Here is a 14,806-nt window from a genome sequence, read left to right as displayed (position 1 = left end):
AAGGGAATAGGGAGTTACTGCTTAGTGGATACAGAGTTTCTATCTGGGGCAAATGAAGTTTTGGAAATAGATATGGTTTTGGGGGCACAACATTTAATTAATGTCACTGAACTGTACAATTAAAAATGGTTAAAATGGCCAAAAAAAGTACTCTCGGGTTAATTTAAGGGCTAAACATGTCAAGAAAGCCATGAGCCAGATGCCATTCACTTTACAATACCAGAAAAGTCACCTATTCTTGCACTCAATGGCCGATATTCATAAACTCCATTCCTTTTTTTTTTTTTTTTTGACATACAGTCTCGCTCTGTTGCGCAGGCTGGAGTGCAGTAGCACGATCTCGACTAGACTCACTGCAATCTCCACCTCTCAGGTTCAAGTGATTCTCCTGACTCAGCCTCCCAAGTAGCTGGGATTACAGGTGCCTGCCACCACGCCCAGCTAATTTTTATATTTTTAGTAGAAACGGGGTTTCGCCATGTTGGCCAGGCTGGTCTGGAACTCCTAATCTCAGATGATCCACCTGCCTTGGCCTCCCAAAGCACTGGGATTACATGTACAACATTGTGCCTGGCCATAACTCCATTCTAACCATGTTCTAGAAAGCATACCTTCATGCTGCCCAGGTGACTATGCCATTCTGCTCCACGCATGACTCCTCCTGGAATATTCTCATCTATAAAAGCATTGAGAAATGTGGAATCAAGCAGACCTTAAGGTGAAACTCCTTTCCCCACAAAAGCAACAATAACAGCAATAACAAAAGGTATGGAAAACACTTACCTGATTTATTCGGGCAACTGGGCTGACCCATGTGCATGGATGGATGATTATTTGCATAAAGAGATGCCAGATGCTTCAGAGTCTCTTTATTTTCCACTGTAGAAAGAAAAAATGAGAAGTCAGTGGAGAAATCCAAATGATTTTTTTCCCCCAAGTTAACCTTCATGTATACAAGTCATCTTTTTCTCCTAATAAATTTTGCACTCTGCTTAAGCATACTGTTACTATAATTAACCGTAAAAGGTTTTATTTACCTAAGATAATCACACGAAGAAGACAAATATCCTCCTTACATTAAAAGGTTCTAATGGTGAGTTTTCATAACAGATTATTACACTAAACTACAAACTTGTTTTGATATGTCTTACTGCATTTTGGGACAACTGTAGCCTAATAACAATATTCTTTGTAAGATGCACTGAAAACCACTCAAACTATCTCCATATACTGCAACCCCACAGAGATTAAACCACCAACTGTTTAAGTCACCATAAGATGCAACCACTTAATCAAAGTTTAAAACAGCGGAGGACAAATCTGTACTGTTAGTGTTTGGTTACATAGGAGTTTCATGAGGCAAAGAGAATGAAAAGTGTCATACTCACTTTTATATTCTCAGTATTTACAGACATAATAATTTTTCAGTAAATGGTTATGGACTAAAGGGAACATATGGAACAAGATAGCTAGACTCAATAAAGCTGGGCTACCATTAGATCTGAGCTCTCTTCTCCAAGTAACTGAACTGCTGATGTATGTACAGTCTTCTTTGGTTGGTAATTTGCTCACAGAGTGTGCTCAAATGCTCAATATTTATAAAAATGTGGAAGGGACATTACTTAATTGGGATTTGCTACCTAAGCTTAAATAGTATATATATGAAATGACATTCTACATACCTGTCTGTACTGGCTTGTCATAAGGATATGTGACCAGCACGGAACCACCATCTAAGGCAACAGAAAGACTAAAGTCCTGTTTTTGAATCAAATTTTCAATGATGGCTTTAGTCTCAGGTTGGGAGGCATTATCTAAAAAAGAGAAAAGTCAAATATAAAATATCAAATTGTAAATCTTAGTATGAGTATCTAAGAAAATATTCTCTACTTGAATACAATCAAAATGCTAACTTAAAAATGTGCAGATAAATATTTTATTTCTCCATAAGCTACTATCTCAAGCAAGAAAGATACATTACAGAAGGTAGGTTAGTATGAGTTCTATTAAGTACTTCAGGATATGTATATACTAATGACTCTAAGCAAGTTAAAGAAAAATCTTATTGAAAAAAACCAAAAAGAATATGCATATCCTGCTTTACAAAATAATTTAGGGAATATATAAATAACCTATCTGATATGGTTTGGCTGTACCCCCACCCAAATCTCAACTTGAATTGCATCTCCCAGAATTCCCATGTGCTGTGGGAGGCACCCAGTGAGAGGTGACTGAATCATGGGGGCGGGTCTTGCCCATGCTATTCTTGTGATAGTGAATAAGTCTCACAAGATCTGATGGGTTTACCAGGGGTTTCCACTTTCACTTCCTTCTCATTCTCTCTTGCCACTGCCATGTAAGAAGTGCCTTTCATCCTCCGCTATGATTATGAAACCTCCCCAGCCATGTGGGACTGTAAGTCCAATTAAATCTCCTTTTCTTCCCAGTCCCGAGTACGTCTTTATTAGCGGCGTGAAAACAGACTAATACAGTAAATTGGTACCCATAGAGTCGGGTGTTGCTGAAAATATATCCAAAAATGTGGAAGCAACTTTGGAGCTGGGTAACAGGCAGAGGTTGGAACAGTTTGTAGGGCTCAGAAGAAGACAGGAAAATGTGGGAAAGTATAGAACTTCCTAGAGACTTGTTGAATGGCTTTGACAAAAGTGCTGATAGTGATATGACCAATAAGGTCCAGACTGAGGTGGTCTCAGATGGAGATAATGAACTTGTTGGGAACTGGAGCAAAGGTGATTTTTGTCATGTTTTAGCAAAGAGACTGGGAGCATTTTGCCCCTGCCCTAGAGATTTTTGGAATTTTGAACCTGAGAGAGACTACTTAGGGTACCTGGTGGAATAAATTTTTTTTTTAATTACTTTTTATTATACTTTAAGTTCTACGGTACATGTGCATAACGTGCAGGTTTGTTACATATGTATACTTGTGCCATGTTGGTGTGCTGCACCCATCAACTCATCAGCACCCATCAATTCATCATTTATATCAGGTATAACTCCCAATGCAATCCCCCCGCCCCCCCCCGTGATAGGCCCCGGTGTGTGATGCTCCCCTTCCCGAGTCCAAGTGATCTCATTGTTCAGTTCCCACCTATGAGTGAGAACATGCGGTGTTTGGTTTTTCTGTTCTTGTGATAGTTTGCTAAGAATGATGGTTTCCAGCTGCATCCATGTCCCTACAAAGGATGCAAACTCATCCTTTTTTATGGCTGCATATGTCCATACACATTCCATGGTGTATATGTGCCACATTTTCTTAATCCAGTGTGTCACTGATGGACATTTGGGTTGATTCCAACTCTTTGCTATTGTGAATAGTGCCGCAATAAACATACGTGTGCATGTGTCTTTATAGCAGCATGATTTATAATCCTTTGGGTATATACCCAGTAGTGGGATGGCTGGGTCATATGGTACATCTAGTTCTAGATCCTTGAGGAATTGCCATACTCTTTTCCATAATGGTTGAACTAGTTTACAATCCCACCAACAGTGTAAAAGTGTTCCTATTTCTCCACATCCTCTCCAGCACCTGTTGTTTCCTGACTTTTTAATGATTGCCATTCTAACTGGTTTGAGATGCTATCTCATTGTGGTTTTGATTTGCATTTCTCTGATGGCCAGTGATGATGAACATTTTTTCATGTGTCTGTTGGCTGTATGAATGTCTTCTTTTGAGAAATGTCTGTTCATATCCTTTGCCCACTTTTTGATGGGGTTGTTTGTTTTTTTCTTGTATATTTGTTTGAATTCTTTGTAGGTTCTGGATATCAGCCCTTTGTCAGATGGGTAGATTGCAAAAATTTTCTCCCATTCTGTAGGTTGCCTGTTCACTCTGATGGTAGTTTCTTTTGCTGTGCAGAAGCTCTTTAGTTTAATTAGATCCCATTTGTCAATTTTGGCTTTTGTTGCCATTGCTTTTGGTGTTTTAGACATGAAGTCCTTGCCCATGCCTATGTCCTGAATGGTACTACCTAGGTTTTCTTCTAGGGTTTTTATGGTATTAGGTCTAACATGTAAGTCTCTAATCCATCTTGAATTAATTTTCGTACAAGGAGTAAGGAAAGGATCCAGTTTCAGCTTTCTACTTATGGCTAGCAATTTTCCCAGCACCATTTATTAAATAGGGAATCCTTTCCCCATTTCTTGTTTCTCTCAGGTTTGTCAAAGATCAGATGGCTGTAGATGTGTGGTATTATTTCTGAGGACTCTGTTCTGTTCCACTGGCCTATATCTCTGTTTTGGTACCAGTACCATGCTGTTTTGGTTACTGTAGCCTTGTAGTATAGTTTGAAGACAGGTAGCATGATGTCTCCAGCTTTGTCCTTTTGACTTAGGATTGTCTTGGCAATGCGGGCTCTTTTTTGGTTCCATATGAACTTTAAAGCAGTTTTTTCCAATTCTGTGAAGAAACGCATTGGTAGCTTGATGGGGATGGCACTGAATCTATAAATAACCTTGGGCAGTATGGCCATTTTCACGATATTGATTCTTCCTATCCATGAGCATGGTATGTTCTTCCATTTGTTTGTGTCCTCTTTTATTTCACTGAGCAGTGGTTTCTAGTTCTCCTTGAAGAGGTCCTTTACACCCCTTGTAAGTTGGATTCCTAGGTATTTTATTCTCTTTGAAGCAATTGTGAATGGAAGTTCATTCATGATTTGGCTCTCTGTTTGTCTGTTACTGGTGTATAAGAATGCTTGTGATTTTTGCACATTAATTTTGTATCCTGAGACTTTGCTGAAGTTGCTTATCAGCTTAAGGAGATTTTGGGCTGAGACAATGGGGTTTTCTAAATATACAATCATGTCATCTGCAAACAGGGACAGTTTGACTTCTTCTTTTCCTAACTGAATACCCTTGATTTCTTTCTCTTGCCTGATTGCCCTAGCCAGAACTTCCAACACTATGTTGAATAGGAGCGGTGAGAGAGGGCATCCCTGTCTTGTGCCAGTTTTCAAAGGGAATTTTTCCAGTTTTTGCCCATTCAGTATGATATTGGCTGTGGGTTTGTCATAAATAGCTCTTATTATTTTGAGGTACGTCCCATCAGTACCGAATTTATTGAGCGTTTTTAGCATGAAGGGCTGTTGAATTTTGTCAAAAGCCTTTTCTGCATCTATTGAGATAATCATGTGGTTCTTGTCTTTGGTTCTGTTTATATGCTGGATTACGTTTATTGATTTGCGAATGTTGAACCAGCCTTGCATCCCAGGGATGAAGCCCACTTGATCATGGTGGATAAGCTTTTTGATGTGCTGCTGAATCCGGTTTGCCAGTATTTTATTGAGGATTTTTGCATCGATGTTCATCAGGGATATTGGTCTAAAATTCTCTTTTTTTGTTGTGTCTCTGCCAGGCTTTGGTATCAGGATGATGTTGGCCTCATAAAATGAGTTAGGGGGGATTCCCTCTTTTTCTGTTGATTGGAATAGTTTCAGAAGGAATGGTACCAGCTCCTCCTTGTACCTCTGGTAGAATTCAGCTGTGAATCCATCTGGTCCTGGACTTTTTATGGTTGGTAGGCTATTAATTATTGCCTCAATTTCAGAGCCTGCTATTGGTCTATTTAGGGATTCAACTTCTTCCTGGTTTAGTCTTGGAAGAGTGTAAGTGTCCAGGAAATTATCCATTTCTTCTAGATTTTCTAGTTGATTTGCGTAGAGGTGTTTATAGTATTCTCTGATGGTAGTTTGTACTTCTGTGGGGTTGGTGGTGATATCCCCTTTATCATTTTTTATTGCATCTATTTGATTCTTCTCTCTTTTCTTCTTTATTAGTCTTGCTAGTGGTCTGTCAATTTTGTTGATCTTTTCAAAAAACCAACTCCTGGATTCATTGATTTTTTGGAGGGTTTTTTGTGTCTCTATCTCCTTCAGTTCTGCTCTGATCTTAGTTATTTCTTGCCTTCTACTAGCTTTTGAATGTGTTTGCTCTTGCCTCTCTAGTTCTTTTAATTGTGATGTTAGAGTGTCAATTTTAGATCTTTCCTGCTTTCTCTTGTGGGCATTTAGTGCTATAAATTTCCCTCTACACACTGCTTTAAATGTGTCCCAGAGATTCTGGTATGTTGTATCTTTGTTCTCATTGGTTTCAAAGAACATCTTTATTTCTGCCTTCATTTCGTTATGTACCCAGTAGTCATTCAGGAGCAGGTTGTTCAGTTTCCATGTAGTTGAGCGGTTTTGATTGAGTTTCTTAGTCCTGAGTTCTAGTTTGATTGCACTGTGGTCTGAGAGACAGTTTGTTATAATTTCTGTTCTTGTACATTTGCTGAGGAGTGCTTTACTTCCAATTATGTGGTCAATTTTGGAATAAGTGCGATGTGGTGCTGAGAAGAATGTATATTCTGTTGATTTGGGGTGGAGAGTATTAGGTCCGCTCGGTGCAGAGATGAGTTCCATTCCTGGATATCCTTGTTAACTTTCTGTCTCGTTGATCTGTCTAATGTTGACAGTGGAGTGTTGAAGTCTCCCATTATTATTGTATGGGAGTCTAAGTCTCTTTGTAAGTCTCTAAGGACTTGCTTTATGAATCTGGGTGCTCCTGTATTGGGTGCATATATATTTAGGATAGTTAGCTCTTCCTGTTGAATTGATCCCTTTACCATTATGTAATGGCCTTCTTTGTCTCTTTTGATTTTTGATGGTTTAAAGTCTGTTTTATCAGAGACTAGTATTGCAACCCCTGCTTTTTTTTGTTCTCCATTTGCTTGGTAGATCTTCCTCCATCCCTTTATTTTGAGCCTATGTGTGTCTCTGCACATGAGATGGGTCTCCTGAATACAGCAGACTGATGGGTCTTGACTCTTTATCCAGTTTGCCAGTCTGTGTCTTTTAATTGGAGCATTTAGTCCATTTACATTTAAGGTTAATATTGTTATGTGTGAACTTGATCCTGCCATTATGATATTAACTGGTTATTTTGCTCGTTATTTGATGCAGTTTCTTCCTAGCCTCGATGGTCTTTACATTTTGGCATGTTTTTGCAATGGCTGGTACCGGTTGTTCCTTTCCGTGTTTAGGGCTTCCTTCAGGGTCTCTTGTAAGGCAGGCCTGGTGGTGACAAAATCTCTAAGCATTTGCTTATCTGTAAAGGATTTTATTTCTCCGGTTTTAAAGGATTTTATTTTAAGGATTTTATTTAAAGGATTTTATTTTATGAAACTTAGTTTGGCTGGATATGAAATTCTGGGTTTAAAATTCTTTTCTTCAAGAATGTTGAATATTGGCCCCCACTCTCTTCTGGCTTGTAGAGTTTCTGCCGAGAGATCTGCTGTTAGTCTGATGGGCTTCCCTTTGTGGGTAACCCCACCTTTCTCTCTGGCTGCCCTTAAGATTTTTTCCTTCATTTCAACTTTGGTGAATCTGGCAATTATGTGTCTTGGAGTTGCTCTTCTCGAGGATTATCTTTGTGGCGTTCTCTGTATTTCCTGAATTTGAATGTTGGCCTGACCTACTAGGTTGGGGAAGTTCTCCTGGATGATACCCTGAAGAGTGTTTTCCAACTTGGTTCCATTTTCCCCCTCACTTTCAGGCACCCCAATCAGACGTAGATTTGGTCTTTTTACATAATCCCATACTTCTTGCAGGCTTTGGTCATTTCTTTTTCTTCTTTTTTCTTTTGGTTTCTCTTCTCACTTCGTTTCATTCATTTGATCCTCAATCGCTGATCCTCTTTCCTTCAGTTGATCGAGTCGGTTACTGAAGCTTGTGCATTTGTCACGTATTTCTCGTGTCATGGTTTTTATCTCTGTCATTTCGTTTATGACCTTCTCTGCATTAATTATTCTAGCTGTCAATTCTTCCACTCTTTTTTCAAGATTTTTAGTTTCTTTGCGCTGGGTATGTAATTCCTCCTTTAGCTCTGAGAAGTTTGATGGACTGAAGCCTTCTTCTCTCATCTTGTCAAAGTCATTCTCTGACCAGCTTCAATCCGTTGCTGGCGATGAGCTGCACTCCTTTGCAGGGGGAGATGCGCTCTTATTTTTTGAATTTCCAGCTTTTCTGCCCTGCTTTTTCCCCATCTTTGTGGTTTTATCTGCCTCTGGTCTTTGATGATGGTGACATACTGATGGGGTTTTGGTATAGGTGTCCTTCCTGTTTGATAGTTTTCCTTCTAGCAGTCAGGACCCTCAGCTGCAGGTCTGTTGGAGATTGCTTGAGGTCCACTCCAGACCCTGTTTGCCTGGGTATCAGCAGCAGAGGTTGCAGAAGATAGAATATTGCTGAACAGCGAGTGTACCTGTCTGATTCTTACTTTGGAAGCTTCCTCTCGGGGGTGTACTCCACCGTGTGAGGTGTGGGGTGTCAGACTGCCCCTAGTGGGGGATGTCTCCCAGTTAGGCTACTCAGGGGTCAGGGACCCACTTGAGCAGGCAGTCTGTCCCTTCTCAGATCTCAACCTCCATGTGGGGAGATCCACTGCTCTCTTCAAAACTTTCAGACAGAGTTGTTTGCGTCTGCAGAGGTTCCTGCTGCTTTTGTTGTTGTTGTTGTTTAGCTGTGCCCTGTCCCCAGAGGTGGAGTCTACAGAGACAGGCAGGTTTCCTTGAGCTGCTGTGAGCTCCACCCAGTTCGAGCTTCCCAGCGGCTTTGCTTACCTACTTAAGCCTCAGCAATGGCAGGCGCCCCTCCCCCAGCCTCGCTGCTGCCTTGCGGTTAGATCGCAGACTGCTGTGCTAGCAATGAGGGAGGCTCCGTGGCTGTGGGACCCTCCCGGCCAGGTGTGGGATACAATCTCCTGGTGTGCCCGTTTGCTCAAAGTGCAGTATTGGGGTGGGAGTCACCCGATTTTCTAGGTGTTGTGTGTCTCAGTTCCCCTGGCTAGGAAAAGGGACTCCCTTGGTGGAAGAAATTTCTAAGCAGCAAAGCATTCAAGAGGTGACATGGGTGCTGTTAAAGGCATTCAGTTTCATAAGGGAAACAAAGCATAAAAGTTTGGAAAATTTGCAGCCTGACTATGCCGTAGAAAAGAAAAGCTCATTTTCTGGGGAGAAATTCAACCCAGCTGCAGAAATTTGCATAAGTAGCAAGGAGCCTAATGTTAATGCCCAAGATCATGGGGAAAATGTCTCCAGGCCATGTCAGAGACCTTCTCAGCAGCCCCTCCATCAAAGGCCTGGAGGCCCAGGAGGAAAAAGTGGTTCTGTGGGCCAGGCTCAGGGTCCCTGTGCTGGGGGCAGTCTAGGGACTTGGTGCCCTGCCTCCTAGTTGCTCCAGCTGTGACTAAAAGGGGCCAAGGTACAGCTCAGGCTGTTGCTTCAGTGGGTGGAAGCCCCAAGACCTGGCAGCTTCCATGTGGTGTTGAGCCTGCAGGTGCAAAAAAGCCAAGAATTTATGTTTGGGAACCTCCACCTAGATTTGAGGAGATGTATGGAAAAGCTTGGATGTCCAGGCAAAAGTTTGCCGCAGGGGCAGGCCCTTCATGGAGAACCTCTGCTAGGGCAGTGCAGACGGGAAATGTGGGATCAGAGCCCCCACACAGAGTCCCTACTGAGGTACCACCTAATGGAGCTGTGAGAAGAAGGCCACTGTTCTCCAGACCCCAAAATGGTAGATCCACTGACAGCCTGCATTATGCCCCTGGAAAAGCTACTGACACTCAATGCCAGTTGGTGAAAGCAGCTGGGAGAGAGACAGTACCCTGTAAAGCCACAGGGGTGGAGCTGCCCAAGACCATGGGAACCTACTTCCTGCATCAGCATGACCTAGATGCGAAACATGGAGTCAAAGGAGAAAATTTTTGAACTTTAAGATTTGACTGCCCTGCTTGATTTTGAACTCGTATGGGGCCTGTAGCCCCTCTGTTTTGACCAATTTCTCCCATTTGGAATGGCTGTATTTACCCAATGCCTGTACCCCTATTTTATCTAGGAAGTAACTAACTTGCTTTTGATTTTACAGGCTCATAGGCAGAAGGGACTTGTCTCAGATGAGATATTGGACTGTGGACTTTTGAGTTAATGCTGAAATAAGACTTCGGGGGACTGTTGGGAAAGCATGATTGGTTTTGAAATGTGAGGACATGAGATGTGGGAGGGGCCAATGGCAGAATGATATGGTTTGGCTGTGTCCCCATCCAAATCTCAACTTGAATTTTATCTCCCAAAACTCCCACTAGTTGTGGGAGGGACTCAGTGGGAGGTAACTGAATCATCGGGGTGGGTCTTTCCTGTATTATTCTCGTGATAGTGAGTAAGTCTTACGAGATCTGATGGGTTTATCTGCTTTTGCTTCCTTCTCATACTCTCTTGCTGCCACCATGTAAGAAGTGTCTTTCATCCTCCGCCATGATTGTGAAACCTCCCCAGCCATGTAGAGCTGTAAGTCAAATTAAAAATCCTTTTCTTCCCAGTCTTGGGTATGGCTTCATCAGCAGTGTGAAAATGGACTAATATGCTATCTTTGGAAGAAAATTAGTTTCAGAAAGCTGGGTGTTCCCTGCAGCACTGCTTACAAAAGCAAAAAAGCAAGTGGCCAGAAATAAAGTAAATATCTATCGGTAGAAAATGGTTGAATAAATTAGAGTACTGTCATAGATTAATGGCATACTAGATGCCATTAAAAAAGAATGTTGAGCCTGGCACAGTGGCTAATGCCTGTAATCCCAGCACTTTGGGAGGCTGAGCCAGATGTATCACCCGAGGTCAGGAGTTCAAGACCAGCCTGACCAACATGATAAAACCTCATCTCTACTAAAAATACAAAAATTGGCCAGGCATGGTGGCAGGTGCCTATAATCCCAGCTATTCAGGAGGCTGAGACAGGAGAATTGCTTAACCTGAGAGGCAGAGGTGAGCCAAGATTGTACCATCACACTCCAGCCTGAGCACCAGAGTGAGGCTCTGTCTCAAAAAAAAAAAAAAAAAAAAAAAAAAAAAGAATGTTAGAGATCTGTAAGTACTGAAATTGAAAGATGTCACTGATACACATTTAATGAAAAAGGTTATAGAATAATGTATACAGTTGGTGATTTGGTGATCCCATTTAAGTAAACAAGAAACAGGGCTCTTCAAATCAATATACACATATATGTGTGTCATGTGTATATATACACACACATAGGAGGGGAGAGAGAATACACATCTCTACACAACTAGTGAAGAGACATCCCAATATAATGGATTGAATTTATATGAAAAATTTTAATTATTTTTGCAAATAATAATGGAGAAAAATTCAAAAAGTTTTCCGGATGTCTGTATTCATTTATACCTCACATTCATAACCCAGACAAGAAAGTACTCCATTACTCACTGACAAAATAGGATCAACCAATCTTCCAGCAAAAAGAAATTATCTCCTAAGTATTTTAATGGCCTAAAAATTAGTCTTACTTGTGAAGTCTGTATCCAAATCTTTGCCACGAGCATTCGTTTGTCCTATTTTTGAAGTACAGTCTTTCTCTTGAGCTCTCTCTCGCCCATCTGGATTTAGAGAAGGGACAATCACAATCCTAGTCCTGTCAACCAACTAAAGCAGAAACAGAAATTAATGAGTTACTAGCTGTGTGTAGAATCAATGGGTACCCTCTCATGCCTCAAATGGAAAGTCTGTTATTTATTCTACACACAGTTAATTTAAAAAGCAGAACTAAAATGAATGAAAAAATAAAAAATAAAATTTCCTTTTGCTTCAAATATATTAAAAACAAGCAAAAAACTACTGTACAGCTAATGTTCCCAGAGACCTCCAAGTGACTTAGAACAGGGGTCAGGAACCACTAACTGCAGGCCAAATTCAGTTGGTGCCTGCTATTGTATATAAAGTTTTATTGACACATAACCATGACTATTCATTTACATATGACTGCTTTTGTGCTCTAATGGCAGAGTTGAGTGAGTTCACAACACAGAGCACCTGTCCCACAAAGGAAGATAACATAATTTTTGGTTGGTCTGATTTAAGTGCATGTCACCTAATTACACAGGTCCCTTCTGATCCTAATCATGACATCAATTATTTCCAAATTTGTTTTGGGGAGGCAGAACTACACTGGCCTTCAGAGTAGACATACTTGGGTTTAAATTCTAGTTTTACCAGTTTCTAGCTGTAGGACTGCCTCAGTTTCTACATTTATAAAATGGAGATAATCATTATCACACGGTCGAGGATATAATGATCTATATAATATACATGGTATATTACCTGGCACATAATATGTATTCAATAAATATCAGTTCTTTTTCCCTTTGCTAAGTCCACTATGGACAGTGCCAATTAGTGAGTGTTTTAGAAGGATGCACTCTTTTCTTCCCTTCTCTGAGGCAACCTACAACTAGGATGCTTAATCATACATGCCCAAGCCTGTGGGTCAAAGTTGTTTTGTTTGTTTTTGAGATTTCAGCCTGTTACCCAGGCTGGAATGCAGTGGTGCAATCACAGCTCACTACAGTCTTGACCTATGAGGCTCAAGTGATCCTCCCACTTTAGCCTCCCAAGTAGCTAGAATTACAGGTGTGCACCTCAATGCCCAGCTAATTTTTAAAATGTTTGTAGAGACAGGGTATCACTCTGTTGCTCAGGCTGGTCTCAACCATCTGGCATCAAGTGGTCCTCTTCTCTTCAGCCCCCTGAAGTGTTGTGATTACAGGCATGAGTTATCACACCCTGGTCAAAGTTCTTTTTTGTAGTCACAGATGGCTCAAGTAGATAATACCATATTGCTTTTTCTAAAATCTCTTAGCAGCCAAGATGTCCAATAATTTTTTATGTATTACATGAAAAGGAAAACTATATTGAAAAACTAGACTTTCACTAGATTTTTCAATATAGTATCCTAGTTATAAGTAATTCAGAATGGAAGTTCCTCAAGTTAGAATGTAAAAAACTGGCCAGGCTCCACGGCTCACGCCTGTAATCCCAGCACTTTGGGAGGCCAAGGCAGGATTACCTGAGGTCAGGAGTTCGAGACCAGCATGGCCAACATGGCAAAACACTGTCTCTACTAAAAATATAAAAAAATTAGCTGGGCGTGGTGGTGGGCATCTGTAGTCCCAGCTACTCAGGAAGTTGAAGTGGGATAACTGCTTGAACCCAGGAGGCGGAGGTTGCAGTGAGCCGAGATCGTACCACTGCACTCAAGCCTGGGTGATAGAGCAGGACTCCGTCTCAAAAAAAAGTAAAGAACTGTGAACAAAGACTGGAAGGGTAGTGTGGCTATTAAATGACGGAGTAGGAAATTGAATGTAAATTTTTAGTATTCTTTCCTGTATGCCTCTCAAGACATACAGGGAAATATAATAGAAAGGTACTATTAACAAAGGGTATACACTACAAAGATTGCTCATTTTTAAAGAGTAAAGTTCATAATATACTATAAGTAACTGTAAAATCTAGCAAGAAATTAAAAATTTTAAAAATGCTGCCCTGATATTAATATTCAGCTTTTTCCTTTTAAAGCATGTCAACCCCAGCTATTCTCTTACTTGGGTAACAGCTGGGTTCTTTTTGTAGTTCAGGCAGAGAAATTCTGCCAGAGCCAAAAGCAGTTCAGTTCCAACTGGCGCATTTCCATGGATACCAGCAACAAAACGAATCTTTGGTTCTTCAGGCTCAGATACATTGGGCTTATTGGAGATTTCAAGGGACCAAATGTGACGGTATTCAGCGCTCTGTCCCAAACTTTCAAAAACCAGAAACAAAAATATCAGCAAGTAATCAAGCACTATGTTAACGTTAACTTATGGACTTTAAAAATAGAAATGAAAATAAAACACAAAAAGTTTTAAAAAATCTTTAAAGAGTGAATCACTGTATCAGAAAACCTTAAGAACATTAGTTTTCCTTGACCAAAGAACATCAAATAGATGATATTATCAGGTTTACGAAAGATTATGATTTAGTCTACCATCCTTCCAAATTCAGTCATTCTCATACAATTATCACAATATTTGCCCTATCTTCTTTAATTTATACTACTATTTAGTTAATATATATCTTTTGTCCTAACTCACAAATTAAATTTTTATTACAGAAATATTTAAGTATGTATGAATGTAGGTAACCTCCCTTATTTATTTATTTATATTATTATTATTATCATTATTATTATTATTATATTTTTAAGAGACAGGGTCTCACTATGTCACCCAAGCTGGAATGCAATGGCTTGATCATAGCTCACTGCAGCCTCAAATTCCAGGGCTTGAGTGATCCTTTGGCCTCAGTCTCCTAAGGGAGTAGTACTACAGGTTTGTGCCACCATGCCTGGATAATTTCTTTAAAAAATTTTGTAGAGACAGGGACTTGCTATATTGCTGAGGCTGCTTTCAAGTGCTTCTGGCCTCAAGTGATCCTCCCACCTCAGTCTCCCAAAGTCCCGGGATTACAGCATGAGCCACCACCCTGGCCCTGCCTTTTTAAATCTAAATTAATATTTGTAAATAAGTCATGTTATATTTTACTATAAATGCAACACCAGTTTCACAGTAAAAATAATTTGTGAGTGGCGAAAAAAATAACAATTCAATGAAAATTAAACAACGGTCAAATACTCTGCTTACCCAAGAGCTTTGAGCTTAAGGTCTGCTTTCTTTAGCATAAAGGGAGATTTACAAGAATTGGACAGAAAAAGTATAATCATATTAAATTCAGAAAAATTAACAGAAACCCGATTGCTTTCTCATGATGCTATTCAATGGTACTTAGTGCCCGTTGGTGTACCACCTAAAACTCTCTCGTGCCCCACCACTGGCATGTGTGGCATATTTTGAGAAAATATTTAACTAAAAAGTGTGTCTTGAATTAGGAGGTTAAAAAAATTAAATCAACTAAGTAAACAGACA

At 40.3% G+C, this 14,806-nt stretch overlaps 1 protein-coding gene across 1 annotated transcript in view; it reads right to left on the bottom strand.

Annotated features, from left to right (window-relative positions):
- CPD (carboxypeptidase D) overlaps positions 1–14,806 on the bottom strand; it is a 99,635-nt gene that overhangs the window by 15,537 nt on the left and 69,292 nt on the right. Inside the window, exons 13-17 of the mRNA XM_010367948.2 lie at positions 13,448–13,643; positions 11,357–11,492; positions 1,683–1,814; positions 784–879; positions 612–676 (exon numbers count right to left, since the gene is read on the bottom strand). Of these exons, the coding sequence (XP_010366250.2) occupies positions 612–676; positions 784–879; positions 1,683–1,814; positions 11,357–11,492; positions 13,448–13,643 (625 nt within the window). The remainder of the gene's footprint in view (positions 1–611; positions 677–783; positions 880–1,682; positions 1,815–11,356; positions 11,493–13,447; positions 13,644–14,806) is intronic.

Source organism: Rhinopithecus roxellana, chromosome 19 (genome assembly GCF_007565055.1).
Source record: "Rhinopithecus roxellana isolate Shanxi Qingling chromosome 19, ASM756505v1, whole genome shotgun sequence".
In the NCBI taxonomy this organism is placed as follows: Eukaryota; Metazoa; Chordata; class Mammalia; order Primates; family Cercopithecidae; genus Rhinopithecus; species Rhinopithecus roxellana.
This window is presented reverse-complemented; position numbering and strand designations above follow the sequence as displayed.